We start from the raw sequence: 25278 nt of genomic DNA on the forward strand, positions 1-25278 counted from the left end.
GTTGTATCTTAAGACTTCCTGAGCTAGTACAGTCTTTATTTGATGGGATTACAAGCGCTTTTGGAGTTTTAATCCCGATACATCTGGAATATACCTTGCTGAAGAAAGCTATTTTATACTAATCAGAGTTGAAGAATATTGAAAATTACCAAATTAATGAGTATATTCAAATGGGGAATTTGAAATGTAAACATAGAATAGATAGAATGTTAGATGCTATAGAAAGGGTGCAGGGATGTTAATTAAAATAGTTTGATTTGCTCACAAACAGTCTGGAGTGTATCCTCTCTTTCACATTGAGGTAGCAGCTATCTGCATTCTAAGTGCCTCAGAAGAGGGAAATAAGTGATAATGAGGCTTTTCAGTTTCCCAGGCCACGTCACAACTATATCCACAAAAGACATAATATTGCCTGCTTTCTATTTCTCCTACTAGATACAACTTGCTAAGTTAACAAGTGTTTTGCATTATTTGATCATGTCATAAAGACAGCATCAAATTTTATGGTGTAAGGCAGGGGTGTCAAACTTGCGGCTCACGGGCCGGATGCATCACATACTAGCCACGCCTGTCTTAGCGAAGGGGAAAAAGTCGCGATACGTCATGTGATGACTCCATGACAATGCGAGTTTAACACCCCTGGTGTAAGGGAATCAGCATCAATACAGTATCGTTTACCTACCTGAATCATGAAAAAGGAATTGTTTTTCAGTTTGTGAAAAATCATTGTAGAATTTGGAGGCTCCTACTACCCATTCCTTTGTGTCTTTGTATGTCATATGTATATGTACACATATGTAATTAGTTGTCAGTGAGAATGAAAGGCTAACAAATGAAAGATATTTCTTTTCCGGCTGTAGGTAAGTTGTGAGACTTCACTTCCCTGATCTGATACCGTCCTCTATTCAGCATGTTTTGGTTTGGCAAAGACATGATTTGGCTGGATTAGAATCTTTAATACAGATGAGAATAAAGCCCTAAACAAAACAATTGATTGCTCTCTGACAAGAATAGATTTCAGGGCCTTTATATCAGTGGTGGGTTTCAAATTTTTTTATTACCAGTTCTGTGGGCATGGCATGGCTTGGTGGGCATGGCAGGGGAAGGATACTGTAAAATCTCCATTCCCTCCCCACTCCAGGGGAAGGATACTGCAAAATCCCTATTTCCTCCTGATCAGCTGGGACTTGGGAGGCAGAGAATAGATGGGGGCAGGGCCAGTCAGAATTTTTACTACTGGTTCTCTGAACTACTCAAAATTTTCACTACCGGTTCTCCAGAACTGGTCAGAACCTGCTGAAACCCACTCCTGCTTTATATCTATTTTTCAGATATCTTTCTCATCCTTTCTAAGTGAAGCAATACTTCACAGTTTGGTTGGTGAACATGAAGTCTGAAACACACATATATAAAATTCCTTCCAACCCGGGGCTACTAATTCCCAATTAACCAGTATCAGATCTTACACAAATTGATAAAATAGAAATAAAAGGAATTAGGTCTGATTTGAACATGTTCAGGTGATAGTATGACAGCATGCTTCACTCGTGGCATTTCTATATGCCAGACCCACAATCTACTCCACCACTTTAAAATTCTAGCATTTCACTCTCATTTGTGAGATGCCAAGTTGAACTAGATAGAAATGGTTCAAGGTATAAGTGTCCTAGTTGGCCACAAGAAAAGAAACACACAGTTGCAGGTTTTCTTCTACTCTGGTCATGTCTATGTGTGTCTGCCAGAAGTGTTAGCTGAGCCAAGGATTAAGCTGTGCATGCAGCAGAAACAGAAATAGAAAGAATGTTTTGAAAGAAAAGCTGAGCAGCAAAGGTCATCTTGACTCTTACACCTAAATTTGGAGTCCAATGCCGAAACTCTAGAGGTCAGACATCTGAAGTACACATTTGTTCTTTCTGTTATCTGAGATTTTCATAGATAGAGATACTCATCGTGTACCTCCAAGGAGCCAAGTTCATTCTTAATGAACATTTGGGAGGTTTACCTTTCACTCTCAATGCTGCTGAGAAGGAGAATCTCACCATGTGAAAAAGTGATATAAAAACAACAATAGCACAGTACTTTTAACATGAACGCCAAAATAAAAGCCAGCAAAATTAATAAATTATATCATGCCAAGAATTATTCTAAAACCCCAATGCTCTAGTCTCCTTTTTATCAGATTTAAGGTATAGTGAACAAAATCTGAATTTGGACTGCTTCACCAAGCAATAGACTTGCCAAATAACAATAAAAATGACATACATACTATATATGTTATGTAAATTAAGATGTAACTGATTTTCAGTTTCAATGGACTTTATTCTTAATCCTTAACATCAAGGGAGAATTTAGTTCTTCAATATTATTATATTTGAATATTATTTCAGGCTACTAAATTAATTTCTGTGAAGAAAAAAAATAGAGGAAAAATGTTACCTCAACATAGGAGAAAGTGTGGTGTACTCAAATGCAGCCTCTAACCCTAGGCCTTTAAAGGACCTTGTATATATGCCACCTAATTAATTTGATTAGTCCTGTTTGGTACAGAGCAAAACTATTGTTTTTTAGCAGGTCTAAATTTCATCTCTGTTATAGTTTTTGTTGTAATCAATCACTTGCATACTCCCTGCTATCATTTTCTTTTCTGCCAGTTTGTTCTACTCTGGGGAAGTGAAGAGGTTGCTCTCTTGAGTCACTGGTGATAAAAAAGGGCCCATTTCTCCAGCTTGAAACCACTGAGATTAATTTGCTGTCTCACAGCCTATCACCTGTTCTAAAGCAAGAGAAGGAATGTGAACTGATCTGTTAGCATTTGACCTCTTCCAGTCAGCCTTGAAAACAGGTCACAGCACTGTAAGGTATCGCAACATGGATGGACAACTTCATGGCCCACTGCAAAAGTGAAACAAATGAAGGTGCTATTTCATCTGTCAGCTCCCTTTGACATAATAAAGTACACTGGATTCTCAAAGCTGAAATAATGATTCCCTTCCCATCCTTTCCAAAATGTTATGACAGCAAGTTCCCCTTATCTAAACTATGCTGCTAACATTTACACTTTCTAAAGGTAAATGCCCAGTATTGCTATTGTTGTGCAACTTCAACAATTCCCAGCTGGGAGTGGGGGCAGTCATAACAAGTATCCTGCCAGCAATTTGTGTCTGAGATACCATAGGTTTCAGTATCTTCTGTGCACATAAACTGGTGCCAAAACTATTACATTAAGTATAAAGAACAATTGACTTAGAATATAAACAAAACATCAAAGAAATAGCTACAATTTTAATTGGAGGCCAGAAATTTTTGAGCAAGTATGCAAGTCGTTTTCTCATCATCTTATATTAATTTCAATATCCTCCATGTTTAAAACCTTGCTATCATTTGTAATTATTTATTAAGAATTCATTTGAACAATATTAACCATCTCTTTTGACCTTAGCATTAGACCCAATTTATGAATGCATGTCTCTAGATTATGATCTGTAAATGTCAAGTGTATGTGTGAATCAGCATTAGATTGCTTATAGCAGAGATAATTTCCATGTCTGTGATGTTGACTTAACAATTAATTTTATTGATTGTTCAAATATTTGGTACAGAGTTAACAAATAACATGTCATGATAAACTGACTCATAATTTTTAGATATAAGTGATGATCAAATTATACTGAATTTTCAATACATTTCCACTGTAAAATATTGTAATTAATCATTACAGTTTAACTGTAAATTTATATATTTAGCTGATATTCAATATTTCAATAACTTATCTTTGGGTTAATAATATATGATGAATACTCAGCTTAAAAAAGCTGATCTCTCTAAATCAGGGGTGTCAAACTGGAGGCTGGCAGGCCAAATGTGTCCAACTCCGCAAAAGGAAGAAACATCATGTGATGGCAACATGATGCCGTGAATTAGACACACATGGTCTAAATGATATATTTCTTTCTCTTCCTCCCTCCTTCTCCCCTCCTCCCCTCCCCTCTTTCTCTCTTCCATGTTTATAAGTATGTGGTGAATGGGTGAAGCAAATGCATATCATTATGTAGTCTTCAGAGGCTAGAGGGCCAAAAACATCATAATATCACTGAAATATATAGATCCATTTTGTGGGAATTTGGTACTACTTAGAAAGAATTAATGTCTGAAATGGACATCATTAGCCTTTTCGGGACAACCTGTAAACACTTCCTCCAAACCGGCTAATAACAAAAAGCTGTAAAGTGTATTTGTACCCATTCTAGGAGTTTTAAAACAGGTAGCATTCTTTCATCTCCTCACAACCATTATTTATATTTTATAATTTGCAATAATGGGCAAAAAAATCAGACCTAATTGTTTTCCATCCATATTTTATAAGGTGTATTTTTCCTCATGTTTACTACTTGTGCTATATTGCTTATACTTAGTTCTGTATATAATTAAATATAAGTAATGAAATTCCAGTGATAGTCAGGATAGAATCTTATGCCAAAATACCTTTGAACAATCCTCATCAGACTATTCTTGAATTTCATTTTGTATTTGACAGATCCACATTAGATTTTTTCTTTAGAACAATAAAGCCTATAAAACACCAAACCATCTATAAAGCTATTTCTCTAGAGGCAAAGGTCCAAGCCATCCAGGAAGCTCCCGCACCCAAGAACAAGACCGAACTTCGGGTGTTCTTGGGACTCCTAAATTTCTACAGTATCTTCTTGCCGCATAAAGCTTCTGTAGCTGAGCCTCTCCATTGCTTGCTCGACAAGAAGATATCTTGGTCTAGGGACCAAAAAGAAGTTGCTGCTTTCTCCGCTGTCAAGGAGCTTCAAACAGCATTCTGGTGCAGTACAACGAGATTCTTCCCTTGGTTCTCACCTGCGACACCTCTCCATTCAGCGCCATTTTAAGCCACCGATTCCCGAATGTAAGAGAGGCCCCGATCGCTTTCTTCTCACCGACCTTTTCATTGGCTGAACGAAACTACAGCCAGCTGGACAAGGAAGCTTTGGCTGCAGTTGCAGGAGTCAAAACGCTTCCATGAATACCTCTACAGCAAACCATTTGACCTTGCGACAGATCACAAGCCACTACTGGGCCTGCTCGCCGGGGACCGCCAAACACCACAAGTTTTGTCCCCTCGCATGCTGCACTGGACTGTGTTCCTAGCTGCATACAGTTACCGCCTCCTGCATCAGCCGGGTAAGACACTTAGCCACGGCAACACCATCAGCCGATGCCCGCTCCCAACTGTTGTGGAGGATCCAGTCCCAGCATCATCTATTTTATTAATTAAAGACCTGCTGTCCCGCCCCATTACAACGTCGGAGATCGCTGCACACTTCACCAAGGACCATGTCATCACCCAAGTCCTCAACTGGATGTGGACGGGGTGGCTGAAGGGGCCAGTCAGTACAGAGTCCCTTTCCTTCCACACCCAGCAACGTGAGCTGTCCACTCAACAAGGATGCCTACTCTGGGGGAGTCGTGTGGGGGTACCCCAGAGGCTGTGACGGCCAGTTTTGGAAACTCTTCATGTAGGCCCTCCAGGCATCGTGCGGATGAAGGCGTTCGCCCGCAGTTATGTCTGGTAGCCCAACTTAGACAAGGCAATCATTGATTGGGTCAAATCTTGTCAGCCTTGCCAAGAGTCAAGGCCAGTCCCCCCATCCACTCCAGTATGTGAGTGGTAAGCACCCAAGACACCTTGGTCAAGGGTGCATATTGATTTTGCGGGGCCTTTCCATGGACAAGCCTTTATGGTGGTTGTGGATGCCTATTCAAAGTGGCTTGAGATGGTACTCATAACATTGACCACCTCAGACGCTGCGATCAAGGCCCTTAGAAGGCTGTTTGCGACCCACAGACTGCCAGACATCCTCGTTTTGGACAACAGGCCACAGCTCACATCAAGCCAGTTCGAGCTGTTCCTGGTGGGCCATTTGTCATGCCCTGATTGCACCATTCCATCCTGCTAGCAACGGGCAGGCTGAGTGGATGGTCCGATCAACAAAGGAAACACTGGAAAGGATGGGCCCGGGGGACTGGCAAACACGGATAACCAAGTATCTCCTGGTCCAGCACGTCACACTAAACTCCACCACCAACAGGAGTCTGGACAAACTCCTAATTGGTAACCGCCTGCGGACCGACTTCGACCGGCTGCACCCGGACTACTCCTCGGAGGTCCCTGCAGACTCAACCAGCCAGCTTGGTCATCCTCACTGGGTGACTTTGTCTACACCCACAACTACAGCGGAGGCCCTTTCTGGATTCCTGCCTGGGTAGTGGACGTTACTTGGCCATGTTCCTATAGAATGGCGCTCGAAGATGGCAGGTTGTGGCACTGCCACATCAACCAACTGTTCTGCCAGCCAGAATGAACTCCACCAGAGACAACCCCGGCTAAGGACACACCAACTCAGACACCAACAACAACAGTACCAACAAGGGACTGTGTTGAGGCACAGATGCCGCGGACCCAGTTCCCTTTGTGGTAGAAGCACCAGTGATCGAGCCCTTGCTGCTGCTACAAGGTACAGCTACATCTGAAGTAGCGTCAGCCACTTTGCCTAGTCAAAGCTCCAGAGCTACTGGTCTTGAGACGGAACCTCGTAGATCAAGACAGACACATTGCCACCTGCCTACCTAAAAGACTACATATATTAGATTGTTATTTGATTACCATAATGCTCTGTCTTGGTGGGAAGGGGTGTTACGTATTGTATATAGTGTATGGTTGTCAGTTGAAGTTCTCATTCTGGTCCTCTGTTGGAGCGGGAAAATACTCTCTCCTAATTGGTTATTTGGCTGATCAGTTTCATATAAAAGGAGCTGTGTCAGCCAAGGAGTGTATTTGCCTCACAGGCAGTATTGAATAAAGAACTGTTAGAAATCACTCCGGCCTCGCCTCCATTCTTCCTCCAGAATATAACAAAAACCATGAATAACAATGAGCTAGTTTTCAATAATAAGTGGCTTCAGATAAGCTTCTTGTTTGAAAATCTGTAGAAGTTCTGTGAGTGCTTTTTTTCTTTCTCTTCATATAAAGTATTCCACATATTTTTTACTGTCATTTACCAAGCTCTTTCATTATTGTTTTTAATTGACTGTTTACTGAAGCATTTTGAACAAAATAATCCAGTACTTCATTCTTAAAGGAAATGTATTTGTGTGTCTGTGATAGGGAAAGGAAATCATAAGTAGTGTGGTGAAGTTTGCTTGAAGTGCAGCCTTTGAGATCTCTTTAAATGGAAAAAGAGCTAATACTTCAAAAGAAAGTGGTCATTTAATCTGTACTCATAACTAAAGCATTTTTCTGCAAGAGACAACAGTTCAAGAAGTAGGAAAGCTGTTTTTTTATGAGGAGGGGGTTACTTTTATAGAATGAAAAACCTTTTCTTAAATCAAAATCTTTAAAACTCTGATGGAAGTATAATAGAAATGAGTGCAGAAAAATCTAATGGGAGCCAAAATAATTATAAAGTATAACTTTATAATTACAAAACCATTTGTTTAGAAAATTTATTTCTATTAAACAAACAAATATATGAAATTCAAAAGAGGAAATGTTGAAAAAAAGATTACATTTTCATTTAATTACCATGTGACAAACAAGATGATTCTCACTAATAAATAAAGCATCTTATTACAAAGAGAGAGAAAGGAAGAAAAAAGAGAAAGTGAAAGATTTTCAATTGTTGAAGCAAATTAAATTTACATACTGCAATGCAAAGCAACAAAATTGGCAAATAATTTTCCATTGGAATCTAACTTAGTTTATTTTCTAATTATCTGGTATTTTGGGAGGGGGACCTTTAAGTAGTCAATATACATAGTAGTTTTTTCTTTCAGGATCTCTGAGATTATTCCTGCTTTGAAAAACTTTGTGATGTTTTCCCCAAAATTCATGGCTTTCTAGGGTAAATATTTATGGTTCAGACCTTTCTGAAATATAATCTCTATTTATTTTAGAAGTCAATATTGGGGTACAATAGTTTTATAATTTCAGTTTGGTTATTTCTCTATTCATAAAATTTGCTAAAATATTTATTCTTTAAATTCTTGCTAATTTATGTCCTTTTTAAACTTGGGCATTGATTGATTGATTTTCTGCATTTTTTTTTCATTTTTTTTTTAAAACTATATATCTGCAGCGGAAAGTTGCAAGGAATCCAAGACAATAAAGATTAAAGAAGAGCCAATGGAAGTTGAAATTCATGACTCCCATGCCTCTGTTTCACCTAGCCAAAATGTCAGCTACAGCACTTTACTTAGGCAAGAGATAACTGAACAGGTACAAAAGATCCCCGAAAGCCGTGTGGTTCCAGAGAGAAACCTCTTTAGTCAAGATATATCTGTGAAAATGGCTTCAGAATTACTTTTTCAATTGTCAGGTAAGTATTATATCTAGAGATTTACAATATATTTTTCCAAATTTGTCTTGTCTGAATTTGCTGTGTGTTGATTTTTTAAGTATCTACCGGTATACCACGACCTGCAGTTTTATAGGTATTTAAAAATAGTCACAATGTGTCTTATTTTGGGGGAAGCATGGTATGTATATAATAGCACTTGAAGTCCTATTAAAGACCATAATAAATAAACATGGTTATTATTATGGTTACAATTCAATTAGAAAAATAGCCTTGTTTCACTATTGATTCCTATTTAAAAAATCAGCCAAGACTAGCCAGATGTTGCCACCTGACTGGTCAACTTTGTTAGCAGTATAGCAGAAGCTACTGTTGTATGTTCTATATTTTTCCAATATTTTAGTAAAAGAAAATATATGAGACAACTTACCCCAAACAATTTCCTAAGCAAGTGATCTAGAAATAGAAAAAAGTATCCATATCATCTGCTTCCTTTTCTACTTTTTCTGCATTGCGTGAATGGCAATTTAGAAGGTTTATCTAAACTTTAGATTACCTCTAGAGTTCATTGTTTCCATAGCGCTATTCAATATATGTCTACATTCTCAGCATTTCTTTTTCCTATTTGTTTGCTTTACCTTATTCTTCTTGCATACAAAAGAGAGCACACAGAAACTGTCATTTAGGCCCCAATTACTCTAAAAAAAGAAATGTGGAATTCCTCAGTATGACTCATGGTAAATAGAGTTATCATTTCAATGAGAAGCTAGAGAAAATATTTGGATAAGTTATAAATCTATATAAATATTATTTTTTCTTATTATTAAAAAAGTAATACTTTCATGAGTATTTTATTTTGCTTAAAATAATAATTTATTTTTCCACAGAAAAAGTGAGCAAAGAGCACAATCACTCTAAAGATAATACCATCACTATTACAACTAGGTAAGTACTACCCATGGTAGAGAAAGGTAGTCCTGATAAAGTTCAGTGTAACATCAGTTTTATAGATATTTGGCCGAGGTATCCAGCAATATATTTTATAGGCATAAAATAAAGGGTTTTTAAAATAAATTTTCATATATATCAAATTAGATAGATAAATTTGATTTCCTTATAAAAATATACATAATGAATAAAAAATGAAAATATAACTTTTCCAGATATAATTACAAATGTATTGATTTGACCTATTTTTATATATTTTTATTTAATACAAATAATAGTATAAACCTTAAGGAAAGTAATGTCTCTTCATTTTTGCCAATTTAGTGGAAACAATTACACAAAAAATAATATGAAAAAGAAGAAATTGTCAACAACAAAATACATCAAAGAAAAATAGGCAATGTGTCGTGCTTTTTTTCAAAAAATACTATTAATGGGAAATCGGGAGGGAGGATCAAAACTGTTAATTAATGTTTAACTAAACTCATTTTCTGAATTTGAGGTAATCTCATTAACTCTGATACTTTATATCATTTTATTTTTTTATGTGCATTTTTAAATGTTATCTGTTTTGTTAATATTTCAATAAAAATATTATTATTTATATTTTTTCTTTTCTTTTTTTAACTAAAAAAACAAAACAAAATGCCTTAGGTTTTCTAAAATTTCCTCCTTTTTTAACCAAGCCTTCACATCTCTATGCATGGTCCACAATCTAGCAAGAATTGAGTACAGTTAAATCCCTTTGATTTCCTACTGAAACTATGTAAATTAATTATAGCTGAATTATAGAATGTCCTGTTTGTATTAATGTTATTGACTAATACTGTGTAACTCTGTTTGAGATGTAATTAAAAATGTAAGTCAATCATGAAGCCAGCTAATGAAATAAATTCTTGATGTGCATATAAATTATAAGATTTTATTTATACCATGCACCCAAAGGATTATTTTCTATGCTCACTGTTGTCAGTCACCATGGATGTGAAACCTCATCATCTTAAGGCAAACTGCTGACCAACACATTGCTTTACTTATGGATTATTCTCAGAAATGCTTATGACTGTGTGAGTGTAAGAAGGCCAGTTTAATACCTGTCTTCTCCAGTTTGGATTTGAAAGAAAATAAAACACCCTGCCCCACCCTAGTAGTCTTTGAAAAGTTTTTATTTGTATCAGTGGGAACTTTTTTTTATAAGCCTCCTATTGGTACCGGGTTGCGAAGGCAGGAAAACTCTCTTTTTAGATTACTATTGGAGAGAAAATAAAAATAGTTTCTCTCATGCTTGCAATTAATTAAGGAAAAATAGATATGTGACTGTTGGGGATTTTTGTTTTAACCTGGCATGATTTCTCAGATTTCTTCCTAAAATCTCACTTGTTCAGTTTGGCAAAAAAAAAAAACCCTGAGTATGATATCAAATTTCTTATCTTGTTTAATCCAACAAGTTAAGAAGTTACTCTCAGGTGACCCTGAAAAGACTCCTAATGAAATTAGTCATTATAGTCTAAAAGTAAGCAACTTCAACCTCTGTACAGAGGGACAGTAATGATGGTGCAGCCAAGAAGAATTTTTGGAAGGCAGAAAAAAAACAGGCCCAAGTTGTCTTTCAGCTGCTAAATAAATGATGCTGCAAGATTATTTTTCTGGACTGGCCTATTAACTTAGTTAAGATCCCATTTCAAAAAATTACAGTGTTTGCCATTCGTAAAATTACAGTCAGGTCTCTTGGATCTTCAAAAAAAGCATTTAGATGGATTGCAATTATAAGAAAAAAAGATATTGAAAATCATGTGCAGTCTATTTGAGATCATGCTCAACTATTCCTAAGCTATTTACATTCAAATGTCATTGTAATCTTTTTCCAAATTGTATTCCTTCCTTTGAATTTATCATCCAATAATCGGGCAAGAGCTCAATTTGACTTCTTGGATTGGCCTTAAACAATTGCTTTTATTGTATATATGGAAATTAGCTAGTAAATAAGACAGGTGCTTATTATTTAAACAAGCCATTCAGGTAGTACTAGGGAGCAAGAAGGAATAGCATTATTGTACATTATAAAATTCAAACAAGCTATAAGAAACTGGGAGTGCTAATAGTACTATCACTACCTAAGCAGCTTCCTTAAACAGCAGACAGAATGTGTTGGCTCAGCCAAAGAGGAAGGAAATAACTGTGACATAAAAACTTAGCTTCAGAGGATTCCTTAATTACAAATACATTTTTCCAAAAAAATTAGTTGCTTATTAAACATTATATTAGAAATAAATGTGCTTCATATAAAAATATATTAAGACAGTAGGTGTCAATTTTCATACTAACTTTTACTTTATCCAGACCAACTGAATTAACTTGGCTGGAACCTGCTTCTGCTATATATAGTATGTCTTTGCAGTGTAGTACTTTATAAAACCTCATATAAGCTGTCATATGTCCTGAAATTCCTCTACTACAGAAACATAACTGAGGCTCACAAGTGTGCAGCCCACTAATATTGCTTTTCTGAACATCTGCGTTGAAAACAATACTCCAGAGTTATATTGAAACTATAACTCTGCCCAAATTTTGAGAATCTTGAGAAAACTACATTCTTTTAACAGTGAGTTGGCTTGTTTTGAATCATTTTCAAAATATTTTTAGACAGCTTTTAGGATTGGGACATAGTTTGATAATATGAATTCCATAATATTGATTTTACAATAATTGTTGCAAAAATTTATCCAAAACATGTTTTCAATTTTGGGTACCTCTAAACCATAAAATTCTAATCAGATGCACCATTTGATTCAATTGTGCATTAATAGGATTTATTTAGTAATTAACATATATTTCTGCTTTAAAAATCATTTTTCCTCAGCCCATTTTTTTCTGAAGATACTTTTAGACAATCACCATTCACTTCGAACTCAAAAGATCTGTCTAATGAGAGTGCTGTTCAGGGAAGGACATCAGTTCTAGGTATGGAACATTAATGACACTATAGTAACACCATGTTTCATATATTATGGTAAAAAGTGCTAAACATAATGTAATATGTCAAGTAAAAATAGTGTGTTGGTTTTTACTTGGTTTAGCAAGAATTGTTACCCTGTTTCCCTGAAAATAAGACATCCCCTGATAATAAGCCCAATCGGGCTTTTGAGCACATGCACTAAAATAAGCCTCCCCCCCCAAAAAATAAATCCTCCCCGAAAATATTTCAACGCAGAGCTGGAAATCAGGTAAGATGGCAAGAGGAGCCCTATCTTGCTCCATGTCCCCCAAAATAAGACCTCCCCAAAAATAAGGCCAAGTGCTTATTTGGGGTTCAAAAAATATAAGACAGGGTCTTATTTTTGGGAAAACACGGTATTAGTTAAAATGTGTTGGGGAGTTGGAAAAAAAGAATGATTAATTGCATGGAGAATGGCATTATCAGTAATATATCAATTCTAGGGTAAAATGTAAAAAAAAATGTTAATTAGAGATTTCCTAATTAGAATGCTGGGAAGAATGTTGATCTATAGCAATTATTTTATTTCTCTGGATTGCTTTTTCTGACATACATACATACATACATACATACATACATACATACACACACACACACACATATATATATATATATATATATATATATATATATATATATATAGATATATATATATATATATATATATATATATATTTCAGTTGCAATATTGTCATGACAGAATAGAAATTGTCTGGTTCAAGCATACATTGCATGAAGCCATAGTTGCCATTTGCAGTAGATTAGATTAGATTAGTTTAGATTAGATTAGATTAACGATTTCATAGAATATGTTTGTGTTAAAACTGGGCTTTGGTTGGGCATATTGGTCAGGATAATTTAATCCATAAATTATTTAGTCCTTCTGCTAGTGATTCCTGCATCCAATGTTAACCACACTAGCATGGATCTTTAGAATCTCTTGCAGCTCCTGAAAGATTTAGTTTATTCTTTTATTGTTGCAGTATGGAACAGTATGAGATCACCATTTGCAGAAATAAAGTATTATGGATGCTATGCTGTTTAAGATTCTATTAAGATTCAATATTCTTTGCAATTGTTATTAACTCCATTTTGAAGAATGGGTAAAACATAGTCTAGTCATAATCTGGTTTACCTTTCATATTTGTCCAAAAGGCATACATGATTGTGGGAAACAGTACACTCAAATACTGTAGCCATTGTTTTCTTGCTGTTTGGCCATAGCTAAGAGAAAAACCTCTCTAAAAAATTAAATACAGCTAGTCCTTGACTTACAACAGTTTATTTAGTGACTGTTCAAAGTTACGATGTCACTGAAAAAAGTGAGTTATGACCATTTTTCACACAACAGTTGCAGCATCCCCATGGTCACTTGATAAAATTCACACAGTAGGTAACTGTCCTATATTTATGCTGGTTGTAGTGTCATATGATCTCCTTTTGCAACCTTCTGACAAGCAAAGTCAATGGAGAAGCCAGAATCACTTAACAACCATGTTACTAACTTAACAAATGCAATGAATTTTGTTATTGTAAGTCAAGGGCTACCTGTATTATGTATTAGAAAATTAAGGGAAAACAGAGTCATATTAGTGAGCATAGTATTTCCTATCTTCACATTTTCCTTGTTTTGGCCCTGGCCCTTCTATGTCCAACAAGAAAATAAGCTAAAAAGTAGAAATTCTGTGAGGTAAGGGATGGAGACTAGAAAGCATTACTGTTCGTTCATGGTGCTTCTACTTTGAAATATTCTTCATCTAGAACTCAGATTGGTTCCGTCAAGCAATGTTTTTTGGAAGCCAGCAAATACTGAACTCTTCCAATGTAACCATCATCATTTTTCTTTATTTCACTTTTTATTCCTTTTATTCTTACTATTGGCTTTGCTTTGGAATTTTTAGATATTCTAGGCACTGATATTCTGAAGGTTTTAATTAAAATAATATATTTTTCTCCTTTTCTTGTCATAGAGTTTTTTATACTTATTTTTGTTTTTTCTTATACTAGGATGTTTTTATTATATTTTATTTTGTTTTAAGGGACCAGGAATAAGAATGATCCAGGGACATCAGGGGTGGGTTGCTACCGGTTTGTCCTGGTTCTTGCGAACCAGTAGTGGTGGCAGCGGGAGTCTCCGCCCACCCACCCAGAGATCATCAAAAACGCTCTGCACATGCGCAGAACCTTCTGCGCACGTCCAGAAGTGGCGTGCACTAGCAAAGTGAGCGCACACACCCTCACGCTCCCAATAGCAAACCGGTAGTGCTGGGATTTGAATCCCACTACTGAGGGGCATATAAATTTAATAAATAAACAAAACTAATAAATATGTAAATTGATTTAGATCTTTATCTATGAAATAAAGAATATAAATGACATATCCAAGGGCTTCAAGCTAGAGGAATGGAAAACATTTTGAATCTGAAAAGTGTCAAATTTGAAACAGTCATTTTATTTGGAACTGGTTGTCCTAGCCGTTCTGTGTTTTACGCCTTAAATAGAGCTCAGTCGCTCAGAGCAGTTTCTAACATAAAACAACTGTTTAAACTTGAAATGGCTGTTTTGAATTCAAAACAGAACATTATAAATTCAAAACATTTTGCACACTTCTGCTTCCAATTTTGTGTCAGAAATGAGAAATATCTCAGTAAGATGCAGCTAAAATCTGGCATTAGAAAAGTTCACATATGCACCTTCTGGAAGGGCAGAAATAGAAAAATGGTGAGCAGTGTAGTAGTTTTTGTGACACAATTTAAGATGCTCAGTGGCATCATGATATTAAGCAATATATGGAAATTTTCAGTAAAGAAAACAGCATCTAAAGTTCTGGCACAACTGCTGTTTGTACTGAGTTTGAGGGACCTAAAGCAAAGTATCTTTGAATAGTGATGCAGGAACTGCATTTTATGCAGTTTCTCAATCTTAGCAACTTTAAGATGTGTGGACTTCAATACCCAGAATTCCCCAGCAGCCATGGGAATTTCTGGGGATTGAAATCCATGTATCTTAAAGTTGCCAAGATTGGTCAAAGATTGGTCTAATTGCCATCACATTCAGCAATAGTTTCTGGACTGGGTGCCTCCAGATGAGGCTATTTTGAGAGACAGGGAAGGAAGGTGATCAGTTTGGAGCCATTTTACCCAATTTTTTAACTTTCTAGGTCAGGTCCTGATTTCATGCCAGTGAAATAAAGAAACATTGCATCAGCTGCAACATGGGCCTTGCATTTTCCAGACCTTTTTACCTGCTGATGCTAGGTGGGGCAAAGGTGTTGTCTTCATTTCCCCCCTTTAAATATTTATCTAGATAGTAGCAGTGCAATGCAGTGATTAATATTGATTTTAATTCATATTTCTTACAAACATGGAAGGTTAATATACCATAAGGTGAGCCTCTCAAATACACTAAGAAAGCATTATTATATTAGATCAATTTATAGTCATCGGATGAATATAGTCATAACAGAATTGCAAAGTTAAGGCTTTCTACCTGATTACTATGTTCAATGTTTATTTTGTTTTGGTTTATTCTTTTGTAATCCTGCAAACATGAAAATTTCAGAAAATGGGGGTGGTGGTGGTAAGTCAGCATTGGCTAAAACAACCCAGTTCACTCTCCTAATATTTTGCCAATAAGGAAAATTAGGATTCCTACAATATGCATTTTCTCTTATTTATAAAGATCATAGGATTAATGACCAAGAGAACCAGTTTAGTCTAATGATTAAGGCACCAGGCTAGAAATCAGGAGACTGTGGGTTCCAGGCCTGCTTTAGCCATGACTGGGTCATTTTGGGTCAGTGGCTCTCTCAGCTCATGACTCAGGCTTGGATGACAAGATGGTTGGTCAATTCCTGTCACAAGCAATGGATGAACACTCAGCTGATCTGAAAAAAAGTGGATCCTATACTTGTGGGGAAATGAAAAAAGAGGGTGAAAATAGGATTAGAAGACCAATCAAGAATTCCCATTCTCTCAGGAAAGACGAAAACAGGAAGGAAAACAGGATTTCTGTGGAGAAGAGTCCCAACTGAAGAAGATTCATACGATTCATTCTCATCAGAGGAAAGTGCCTATCTGATTATAAGCAAAACTTAGTAGTGACTATGTAATATTAATGTTTTTGCAGAAGCAAAGAAAATAGAAGAATCAACTGCTATAATATATCTCAGGGGGAACAGCCCAGATTGTTAATTATACAAAATAACCATAAGATGTATCAATTGGGAGAGGTGAGACATGATCTTTCATACATATTTAGGATATGCTTAGATGAACCTGACCCGTCTAACTGCTTTATAGTTTTAGATCAGTCTTGAATTTAAACATATTTTAGAGCATGTGTGGGCATACATGTAGCATCTTTTAACATCTTATTAAATTAAATACATATTACCACAGTTTGTTCCATATCTATGAATGGAGCTGTACAATTCCAGGAAAAGATACATTTGCTTTAAAGAGTTGTTAACAGGTGCTGCATGACCTGAACACGTATGTGTTTTCAGTCTAAACACAGCATAGCATAGCCATACTAGATATGGCTATCTAATAACTTTTATATTTATGTTCGGTTGATTTTAAAAAATGAAGATATTCACAAAAATCATATTTCAGATTGGTTTTCTAAGTGTAGACATTAATTAGTACAACAGGCTCCACAATTTTAGTTCTATATTTATTTGGCTCGTTTCTTGTTCTCCAGTACTGATCTCTAGTATGTCTAACATTTTGTTATAAAAATCATCCATTAATTTTTTTGCTCTTTAAAAGTTGTCACTGTTGATAACAGGATCAAACATCTTATTTCATAATTAAAGCAGAAAAAAGCCCAGATTTTTTTAGCAGTCCCTGCTATCCAGGAAAGTCAAGTGAGAGGACTCAGTGCTGTAGTTTATGGCAACATGCTGAGTTGACATTTTCACCAAGCAATTTAATAGAACTTGATTTTCATAAAATAAATTTACATTAGAACTGTGGCTAATATTAAAAGCATCTAGCACCTTAGAAAACATTTCACTCATGATCATCAATAAGAAAAATGATAGTTTTAGTTGTAATACTGTAAAAAGATCCATAACAGTAGCACTGACATTTAGGCTGAAAAGAAAGTAAATGAAGCACTTACAAACCAAGTGGGAAGTATTCTTTCAATCCATGAGGCAGCATCTTGAGGACATCCTGGAGGAATATGACAGTGCCAATAGTAATAAAATGCCAAACATACTGACATTATATGATACCAAGAAAGAGGCTGGCTGTGTTAAAAGTAATTCTGCCACCATTTCTAGCTTAGTTTAGCTCTTGACATAGATTTGCTGGAATATTCTGGCAAAAATAAGAATACTGAATTGCAAAGAAGCAAGTTTACTTGAGTAGGCGCCAAACAACAAGGACTAAACTGGTTGGAATGATCTGGCCTGTGAGTTCAATGGTATCTTGTAAACTTGAGGGATCTTGTTGAAGAGATCACTGGAGAAGGCACTATTAAAATTCTGGTTTAACTATAACTTTAATTTTTAAGTGTTAATGTAACTTTATTATGGTCTGTTTTTATGTCTGAATGCTAGATCTTTGAGCCAGACTTTCTCAACCTGGTTTCTACTAGAATTACTGAGCTGAAATTTCCATAAGCTGTAACAAGCAGGACTTTACAGTCCTGGCTAGAAAAAGTCATTATATCTTGTATGTTTTTAACATACGGCGAAAGCGGAAGCAGTATGCTCCGTCCCATATTTGGGTAGAACGGGTTGCCCTAATAGACCAGTTTCACCGGAAAAACACTTAGTTTTTAACCTCATTGAATTGGGGAATCATATCCTGCTCAGGGTTGACTGGATTGGAACAGATTAAAAGATGTAAATAAAATAAAATAAAATAAATAAACATTTTCAAACCAATAGAAAAACAACCTGACATTGGAATCATATGAAATTAAAACATGCATTTCTTGGTAATAGATCCTGGACCTCCTTTGTGAAAAATCTAGGAAAATGAAAAAACTACTGAGAGTCCAGTCAGATTCTGTCAGACCAAGTACTGGTAGATAATACAAACTAAATAGACAAACAGTCCATAGTGGCTGTTCAGAGAAAAGAATGGATATCTTGTATTCTTATGCACCTAAAAAAATGCATTATATTTTTATAAATATAATAATGATGAAGTGGGATCCCCCAGGAACACTAAATAAATTTCAGTGAAAGCAGACAAAAGAATTAAATATAATGAAGACTCAAAAGATATTAAGAAAAAAAAATAAGGGAAAAAGGGTACAGATTCACTTTGAAATATAAAGGTCAGCAGAAACTTCACTACAAATTTTATATTAGCTGGAAAGCCTTAGACATATGATTGAATTCTTAATAGCTACCAGAAGTGATCCGTGAGTTTGGAAATCAAAAAGATGACTCTTACTTTCTAGGGTGGATACTGCAAATCAAGCATATTGATAGTTTGTGCTGAGGTACTGTATGCTTAGCCAAAGGAGAAAAGAATCCTAGGTTAGCATTAAACACTGCCTCTGTACACAGTTTGTGATTAGAAGCAGCTACTTCTCTAGCAGCAGAAAAGATGACAGTGTGTTTCCATTTGCACTGACACAAACATTCAAATGCAATACTTAAGATGGTGACCTTTAAAACACATTTTAAGGAATTGCAAACACGTGTCATATATGTTCCTGAGTCTTTGAAGCCTTTTTTTTTGCTTTTGAATCTGAAGCATTTTCACAGTTGGTGGCAGATATATATTTAAAAATCCATGCTCAAAACCAAAAAAACAAGGTTTGTGAGATTAACTATATAGGAAAAGAGCCATCGTGGTCTATGGTAGCAAATAATCAGAAATCTGGTGGCAGTTTTCCAACTAACAGATTATATTCAAAGGCATAAGCTTTTGTGAGCTGCAGTTCACTTCATCAGATGCCTTTTATGTAAAATGCTATTTTTTCACTGATTAGAAAAATTAAGATTGCCATTCATTTAAAAAAGCAAGAGAAAAATCAAGTGTTTTAATGAGCATTGTGAAACTGACTTGAAATCGAAGGATTATGTTTGCGTTCCCTGAAAAGATTCCCAGTACCCCTTGCTAAACATAGATTGTAATGGCCTTATAATAGGTTTTTATTGCACTCAAGAACTGGATATCATGGTAGAATAATTGGAAATAGAGAAACCATAGCTCTGAGCTTTGTTTGTTTGCTTGTTTGTGTATATATGTGTGTGGGCCCTAACTTTGTGCTAGTTTCACATAAACTGAAACAAAATTAGAAAAATTCTGGAATAGCCTTTTAAAATTCTTTCTACTCTCCTCTTGTAAAGCCATGAAAAGATTTAAAATGTTTGCTTGCATTTTTAACCTACTTCAGTTTCGCATCATTTCTGAATATAGACAGTTTGTGGCTGGTTTTTAATTACTGTCACTTTAACAGTAAAGCTTTAACTATGGTTTCTGGATTGGGTTATTTTATTACTTGACATCAGCCACTTATAAAATTCAGAAGTAATTCAATCAGTTGAAAACAGAAGCAAAAGTTTCCTGTTTCCTCTTTCACTCTGAGGAGGGAAGTACACAAGTTGAAGACTTCACTGAACCCAGCTGGATTTCTTCCAATGTATAGAATCAAAAGGCTGGCATCTTGCCTAAAATTGCCAAGACACATTAGAAGCACACAGACAGTTGGAAGAAAAGAAGCTCTTCTTGAAAATAGCTTTAATAATTTGTACTGATTAATGATTGCAATAAAGTCTTTCAGTAACTTTAATATGTGTTATATATCTAGAAAGAATATTACATGAAAAGACTAGGATGATATATACTACACACACACATACACACATCTCACACATACATACACTATGGAAATATTTAATATGTCAGGATAACACTTGATCACTCAAATCATGATCAAAAAGTCTTACTCAAAAATTACATTGAATATGTGGGAAATATCTAGAAGCATATTGCTGTGTTTAATTAAAGTACTTTGTAGTTTGAATCAAATAATACAGATAGACTTGAATGGGATATAGGAAACAGTCTAAGTTGCAAGTCCCAGATATCATGAATGGTCATATTCCTGTTTAGCTGAACAGTTATTCCTCACTGGAGAATTTCCCCTCAAATGAAGATAGAAGAGGCACATCGTAAATACCCATTGCAATCAGAGAGAGATTAAGTTTGACTTCTAGTTTGCTTCCATGTGCAATTCAGGGTGCTAATTGTCACTTTAAAAAGCCATTCAGGGATTTCTTATGGGACCATCCTTCCTCTGTTACCTTTACCTAGCCTACTAATCTGACAGAAGGGACATGTTTTGAGTATTGTTGGCTAAGGAATGTCGCCTGCCAAGGCTTAGAAGGAGAGCTATTTCTGCCCTGGTGCATGCCTTTTGGAATATCATCCCCCTAAAATTGGATTGGTCCTGTCGGTCTTCCATAAGACCTTGAAAACTTGGCCTTTTGGCCAAATTTGGGCACTGTATGTGTAACAAAGTCTATATGCTGAGGCTGGGTTGATAATTGTTTGAATGAATGCCCAGCTGCCATGTGTTTTATTTTCTATTTAATGTAATTATTTTTTTTGTAAGCTGTCTAATCATATATGTGATGTGGCAATAACAACAACCACAACTTGCTAATGCAACATTGCTAATACAATTCGCTAATACAACACTGAAGGGAGAGAAGCTTTGACATAAGTACAGTACTGCAAGGTAATATCTTTGTAGAGACCAAGAATGATGGAAGGTTTATGAATGCATTCTGAATTTTAAGGCACTGAAATCCGCATCAACAAAATTTGAAAATACTAAGTCATAAGATGTAAACATTTCCTTTGCTTTTTAAAGTTTTGCTATAACTAAGAAATGGCTTCTTCTTTTATATACTGTATATAATGATACCTGGATTTCACCAGAGTTGGTAGCTATAACAACATTTTATTCCAAGGACTTAGTGACATTTCTGATCCTATGGTAAAGCATTAGTTCATTTGACCTCACCTTAACAAACAAATAGTTGATTTCTTTAAACTGAACAGGCATGGAGATAATATCTATCATCCCTGGGCTTTTACAGGTTTAATATGGTTATTGATGGTAATACCTTGTTTTGAGCTTAGATCTGTCATGAAATTGAATCTTTGCCTAACAGTTGATTTCTTTGCCCAATACAACTTGGAATCTCATTTCAAAAATCTATCTTACTTTCATGTTCCTATATCTCTAAACTAAATTACCAATATCCTAGATAAGTTATTTCTTTCCTCTCTCTTTACTTCCCCAGTAAATCCAGATAATTACAGCTCTTCCTACTTCTTTGGTTTCTGAGAAGCAGGTTTCTGTTTCATAGTGATATGAAATATATATGATTTTCTAGCTAAAGTAGAAAATTGACTTTTCTTCCTTGTACCAGATTAGGAAGGCTTGTAAAACAGTGCTTTCTTGCACTTGTCAATTTGGCAAGCAGGAACTATATTAAACGGCAGTAGAAGTTATTGAACTATTTTATGACATCTTCTTTTCAAGCAACTGACCCCAGTTATCTCATACCCTTATTCAAAGACAAGAGTTGAGATCCAAGTTAAATTAGGAATGCTTTCATTGTATCTTTATAAATAGGACAGGTTAATCATAACTAACTTAAATCCTCTGACTCTAGAAGAACATCAACATAATTAATTTTAGTCTCATTTCTGTCTGAAAACAGCATGTATTAAATCCACTAAAAGCAGTTATTAATAAAAGAGATCCTGTGATCCTTGAAACTAATAGGATGGATTTGTTTAGTTTATTCTATTCTGGGCTTGGTAACTTCCAGAAGTTTTAAATACAATTCCCATTATTCCCTCCCAACAAGAAAAGATTTGTATAGTTGTTGAACCCTACAAGGTACCTACTTGACTGTCTCCTATTCTTTTAGTAGTATCTATGCGTTCAAGAAGGCCTGCAAATTTCACACTAATCTCAAATAGTCACAATCTCTCCCCTGCCATCAATACTCAGTGGAAAACAACCACTGAGGAAGGAGGCGAACCATAATTTGATATTATGTAAATTTCCACATATTACACCAATGCATTATACCCTGAATATTCCATAGTCTGAACAAACCAGCATAAGGCTTTTGTTAGAACTATCTTATATTTGATATTTTTCTATAACCATTACCATATTTTTCTGTCTGAAGCCTATTTGATTAAGTACTCAAAAAGCTCTGCTAAAATATATGTTGTTGCTGTCAAGTCAAATGACCATCCTCTTGAACTAAAAACTAATAATTGCAAGAATGGTTCACAATTGATTTCAGAGAAGTTAAATGCTTTATACATACTTCAGATATTTCTTTCCGTCTGCCTTTTAAACTTTGCAGAAGGGCTAATTTGGAAGATGCATGATTAATCACACATTAAGGATAATTTGTATTATTATAAGACAAATAGCAGATAATGGTAGCACCCAGAGGATACCTGTCAAGTGGCAAGCTTTTGTTGTTTCAAGTGCTATATGAACCATGGCTTTTCTGAGAGATGGGGCTTATAATAAATAGCCTGTGATTATGACTGAATAGCTATTTGTTGCTCAGTTAAGCTAGCTTTCAGGTCTTGCTTGAATTAATCACAGTAATTCGCTTACACAGTATTTTCTTTGACTGATAATCTATCCAGATTGCGGTGGCTTTATACAAAAAAGAGCACTTCCCAATAGGTCAGACATACATGCATGCATGCAAGTGAAACAGAATGCTGGGAGAGAACTTGGTCTCAGATGGATAACAATTGTTGTTTGTGGTCTCATTATTACAATAAAGGGACAGATTCACATCCAATCATACTTAGCTGAACTATTTATAATATGTCTGTACATTTCCTGTACAGTAATACATGTTATTGTAGTGCACTAGATACTTGATCATTTTGTAATTCCTAATAAAATAATAGCAGTTAGAAATTACCAAGCAGAATGGCAACATATACAGTATGTTTGATAGGCTGTATTTGGCTTTAAATGTGACTGGTGATATAGGCTTAGGACGGGGTGGGGAACCATGGCCCTTCACTTGTGGACTTCAACTCCCAGAATTCCTGAGTCATGCTGGCTTAGGAATTCTGGGAGTTGAAGTCCACACGTCATAAAGCGGCCATCATTCCCCACTTCTGGCCTAGGAAATACAGTATCTCTATTAAGGTTAATTCTTTTTAGAGCTCTCTCTTCCTATTTGTTTGCAAAGAATCCCAACTTACTTTTTTGAATGTGTTTTTCACAAATACACATTTTCATAAAAACACACTATTTTTCTATCCAAAATGCTATTCAGCTACTACCTTTCAATGTTGTCAGTGAAGAGTGTCAGTAATCCAGGCAGAGATGTCTGGAAGCTGAGTCATGGCAAATTGTTGAAGTGTTTTGCTGCTTATCCAAGTAGTTTCTTCAAACTTTGCAAGTTGGTTAGGAGGAATCTGAGTAGGCATTTCTTATGCTGCGCTCTCACCAGTCCCCAGTAAAATTAAGACCACTTCACAGGTTCACCAGTAAAGCTACACTTAACGACCCCTAAGAGTTTTGGGAGTTGGTACGTTCCAACAACCTGTCTACTACTCAGATTCCCCTAAGCAACTTCCTCAATCTGAAAAAGCTACTTAGATAAGCACCAAAATGTTTCAAACCAATAAGAAAATAAGTGCAGTTGCCATGGTTCAACTTCCAAACCTTTTAATGTTGTTTCTCCACTAGTCACACAAAATATATGGGGACAAAAAAGCTTCCGATTTTGAATTATCTTTTTTTCTCCATTAAAAAGAAAAGAATTAAAGTAAAAGAATGCAAAAAGCTGGAATTCAGTAGGTTCATATACTATTTTGACCATTATATTAACTTCCTAGTTTAACAGGAAGATTTGTTTCTTACCAAGGAAGAATAGCATTAGCTATGAGTACATATCAGTAGGATGAACCTACATCAATAGTATGAACTTATATGCGATATTAACTTTTACACTTGATCATTTGAAACAACTTAGTTATTAGCTGATTGTAAACTCAAAAATTGTATAAGGACAGGAAAAAAGGATGATAAACAAGCCCTTGAAAAACAATACTTTGATGAATTAATCTTTTTAATATCCTAACAAAAACTATCAAACCTGTATAATATTCATACCTTTTAGCATAGAACAGTGATGGTGAACCTTTTAGACACCGAGTGCCCAAACTGCGTGCACGCATGCCCAAACTGAAAGGTGTGGCACGCGTGAACGTTCACATGCATGGACATGCGCAAACATGTGCAGATGTGCGCATGCATGGACATGCATGAATGTGTGCATGCATGGATATGCACAAATATGCGCATGTGTAGCAGAGACCCGAAGACCAGCTGGCCAGCGGGAGATGGGGCATCCCAACACTGGCAACCCGGCAAGAAGTAAGATCTTTTTCTTTCGTGAGCTTATGTTTCGTTGTTTACAGGGAAACAGAAGCTCGCAAAAGAAATGCCATGGAGATCTGACCTGGGGTGATGGTGCGCATGCCAGCAGAGAGGGCTCTGTGTGCCACCTCTGGCACATGTGCCATCACGGGCATAGAACATTGATAATTGGGAATCAAACCAAAAATAGTATTTGAATATAATAACAGTATGTTCAAGCCAGTTTTATAGCTGAAATAGCCTTACATTGTCTACTAAAACATTTTAATGAAACACCTTGACTGGTGAAGAAATAATTACATTGTCATAATTTAGGCAAGCTGATATCTGATTAAACCTCTTTTTCACCAAAAAAAAAATAAATAGCTGTCTTACATTAAGTATTTAAATTGTACATACATTTAATTTTGATTTCTGCATTGAGCAGGAGTTTGGACTCACTGGCATAAAAGAACCCTTTCAATTCTGTAATTCTATACTCAGTGCTGGCCTCAGAAAGAAGCCAAGATACTGGCCATTGACAAGTGTTGTGGGAGTTATTGGGAACTA

The 25278-nt window shown here is 35.7% G+C and overlaps 1 protein-coding gene across 14 annotated transcripts in view; it reads left to right on the forward strand.

The window, feature by feature from the left end:
* Positions 1-25278, forward strand: part of ZNF827 (zinc finger protein 827) — a 117753-nt gene that overhangs the window by 72989 nt on the left and 19486 nt on the right. For all 14 annotated transcript variants that reach the window (XM_034442958.3, XM_087874542.1, XM_087874531.1 and 11 more), the window contains exons 6-8: positions 8142-8381; positions 9248-9305; positions 12169-12269. In XM_034442958.3, the coding sequence (XP_034298849.2) occupies positions 8142-8381; positions 9248-9305; positions 12169-12269 (399 nt within the window). The remainder of the gene's footprint in view (positions 1-8141; positions 8382-9247; positions 9306-12168; positions 12270-25278) is intronic.

The sequence above is a fragment of the Pantherophis guttatus genome, chromosome 8 (genome assembly GCF_059756535.1).
Source record: "Pantherophis guttatus breed Tessera chromosome 8, ASM5975653v1, whole genome shotgun sequence".
Classification (NCBI taxonomy): Eukaryota; Metazoa; Chordata; class Lepidosauria; order Squamata; family Colubridae; genus Pantherophis; species Pantherophis guttatus.